At 37.7% G+C, this 3122-nt stretch overlaps 1 protein-coding gene across 1 annotated transcript; it reads left to right on the top strand.

Moving 5' to 3' along the window:
- Positions 1–921: 921 nt before the first annotated feature.
- LOC121751394 (polygalacturonase-like) lies at positions 922–2702 on the top strand. The gene is made up of 5 exons (XM_042146132.1): positions 922–1111; positions 1187–1486; positions 1576–1865; positions 1949–2168; positions 2276–2702. The coding sequence occupies exons 1-5, from the start codon at positions 944–946 to the stop codon at positions 2504–2506; spliced, it is 1209 nt and encodes a 402-aa protein (XP_042002066.1). The 5' UTR covers positions 922–943; the 3' UTR covers positions 2507–2702.
- Positions 2703–3122: the final 420 nt, after the last annotated feature.

Below are 3122 nucleotides of genomic sequence, written 5' to 3'. Positions count from 1 at the left end.
AAGAGTAATGATGTTAATTATTAACAGGTTATATGAATCCGACCTGAATCAAACTCGAGAGCCCTAACTCAGTCTAAAATTATTGTGTTTGTAATTTGTATTACATCAAGCCGACAAAAAATGAATACGATAAAGTTTGACATAATCGATGGCTTAAGCCCCATGGCATATATGTTAGTCGTTTTTTATTTATATGTATAATATCATTGAATTTACTGTATTTTGCGTGAATCATTGTACAAAAGCTCTTACCATCTCAACATAACATATAATACAGTAATTATTTTCTCAAAATTCCAAACTCTGATTTTAAAATATATAGTTCCTAGCGAAACAAATTTTTGCGTCCACTAATTTATTTTACACACATAATTATGTTGATTAATATGTTAAATTTCTATTGTGTAATGTTCGCGTAACATGATACGTACATATATATCAATGAGTTTGGATTTGGTTTTTATCATTGATAAAATGTTGAGATTAAATGCGAGTAATGAAGTATGATAAACTGAACCCGAATATAAATAGTAAATAGAAAAAAAATATATTAATATTGACAATACTTAATTAGAGTGTTTCTGAAGTCCTACTTATACCGTTCTGATAATTTAATCTTATTGAATCTAGTTTCTTTTTCTATTAGAAGCACATATTATAATCCTTTTAATATTTTTGCTTAATTAAATCTAGTCTTGTTCGTAACAATTTGCTATGAATAATTCAAGATCCACTTATTTCTACATCACCTCACAATTTTTTTCATATTCTGTCTGTGGCGGAAATCAATTCAAATTAATGAACAGCTGGGAGAAATTATCGATTTGAAGCCAAAAATAGGATTAAAAGTTTCGCAGACGATGGCATATATAATGCGTGGGCAACACAATAGAAATGAGAAACAGTAAAATAAAGTTGATAAGAAATCAAGTGAAAAAAATATATGGGTAACTGTTCTCATATGATGGGCTCCTTGGCCTTAGGCTTAAGTTGTTTGATTATTATGTATGGCATGGCGGTTGGCGCGGATCAACGGCGGCTCCTGGGTGAGACCGCGTACGACATCACGAAATACGGCGCCAAGGGCGATGGCAAAACCGATGACGCAATGGTGTGAAATCATAAGTAGTGTATTTAAATTGTGGTGATGTAATAAAGAAGATAACTAATGTGATTTGGCATGCAGTCTTTTATTCAGGCATTTAGGGCAGGATGCGAAAGCAAAACACCGGCGAAGATTGTGGTCCCACCAGGGACATTCATGATGGGGGAGGTGATCCTGAGTGGCAAGTGCACGGCGCCACCGCCACTGATCGTTGACATTCAAGGTACCATCATGGCCAATCCCGACCCGAGTTCCTACTCCAACAAGATGTGGATCTTGGTCGAGCACGTCGACAACATCAAGATCGGTGGAGGAGGCACTCTCAATGCCCAAGGGGCCGGCGTATGGAAGTTTGCCGGAGAATCCAACCATTTGCCTGTCGTAAGTTTACCTATATATATATATATATATATATAGTAGAGTAGTGTATAATTTAAATTGCAATTATCCCTATATGATATTTATGACAGAGCTTCACGTTCCAATCGTCATCAAATGGAGATATTAGCAACCTGAAATTCGTGGACGCAATGGGGTTCCATAGCAAGTTGATCGACAGCGTCAACATCAAGGTGTCCAAAATGACTATCACCGCCCCCGATGAGAGCCCCAACACGGATGGAATCCATCTGAGCAACGCCACCAACGTCGAGATCATCGACTCCGTCATTGGAACCGGAGACGACTGCATCTCCATCGGCACCGGCAGCAAAAACATCTTAGTCAAAAATCTCAAATGTGGCCCTGGACACGGACTCGCGTGAGCACCTATTACTAGTAGTATAATACTATGAGTATTTGGTTTTTATATGTATTAATTAAAATATACTATATAACTCCCAGAGTGGGGAGTTTGGGGAAGCGCCCCGACGAAATTAGCGTGGGGAACATCACCTTCTCGAGCTGCACTCTGACGGGCACAACCAACGGGGCCAGGATCAAGAGCTACCACAAGTCGCCGGTGCTGTCCGCCACCAACATCGTCTTCGAAGATTTGACTATGAATAATGTCAAGAACCCCATCATCATCGATCAACATTACTTCTCCAAGACTCAACCCGAGGTACATATACATTCATTTCTTTTTTCATTTTTCAAAACTGAGAGACACAGAGAGAGACTCGATCAACACTACTGAAACTCGTATATCGTTCATTATTTTGGTGGTAGCAATCAAGCGTAAAGATTAGCGACGTCCACTTCAGAAGAATCAAGGGCACGACCACGTCAGAGATTCCGGTGTTGTTGAACTGCAGCAAAAAGGAGCCATGCTCAAACATCGAATTGGCCGACATAGACTTGAAACCCACGGGAGAAGCCAAGTCCGTCGCGTCTGCCTGTCAGAGCGCCGTTGGAATCAAAACTTCCGGCGTCCTCAACCCTCCTGCTCCCAAATGCTAGCCTTTTACTTCTCATTTTCTATTGCATTTCCTTTGAATAAATCACAAGTTTTTTTTTATTCATCAACTCTTTATTTCCTTTTCTATATTACTACTACTTATAATATGGAGTAAATATGTAAGAGACAAGTTCTCCAATCATAATACAAATAGCACTTCATTTTCTCAAATATGATTGCTCATATTTTTTTATGATACAATACTTTTAGGGTTGTTGTAATTGTGACATTAAAACATATTGTATTTTCTTACTTAAAAAAATTGAGACACCCCCAAATTAATGTCACTAAATGTTATGATGTGCTTTTATATTCCTCCGTCCCAAAAAATAAAGACATTTGAGACGACTGGGGCTAATGCATAATTGGTAACGTAAGAGAGCCGAAGAGAAGTGTATTGAAAATGGTGTAAGTAGATAGTGGGATCCACACTATTAACAGTATTTATTGATTGGTCTTAGCGGTATAAGTTGTAAATATATTGATTATATGTGTAATGAGTTGAGAGAACTTTCCAATGGAAATGAGATATTTTTATGCGTCGAAAGAAAAAAGAAAGTTCTTATTTTTATGGGACCGAAGGAGTATTTAATTGAGAGATGCATAATAGTTACTCAT

The sequence above is a fragment of the Salvia splendens genome, chromosome 10, assembly GCF_004379255.2.
Source record: "Salvia splendens isolate huo1 chromosome 10, SspV2, whole genome shotgun sequence".
Lineage (NCBI taxonomy): Eukaryota > Viridiplantae > Streptophyta > Magnoliopsida > Lamiales > Lamiaceae > Salvia > Salvia splendens.
This window is presented reverse-complemented; position numbering and strand designations above follow the sequence as displayed.

What these genes read in the sequence shown, in the direction of transcription:
- LOC121751394 (XM_042146132.1), top strand. Translation starts at nt 944, where the DNA reads ATGGGTAACTGTTCTCATATGATGGGCTCCTTGGCCTTAGGCTTAAGT. An exon ending in GGCCCTGGACACGGACTCGC is followed by an intron (nt 1,866 to 1,948) that starts GTGAGCACCTAT and finishes TATAACTCCCAG; the next exon opens with AGTGGGGAGTTTGGGGAAGC. An exon ending in TCTCCAAGACTCAACCCGAG is followed by an intron (nt 2,169 to 2,275) that starts GTACATATACAT and finishes TTTTGGTGGTAG; the next exon opens with CAATCAAGCGTAAAGATTAG.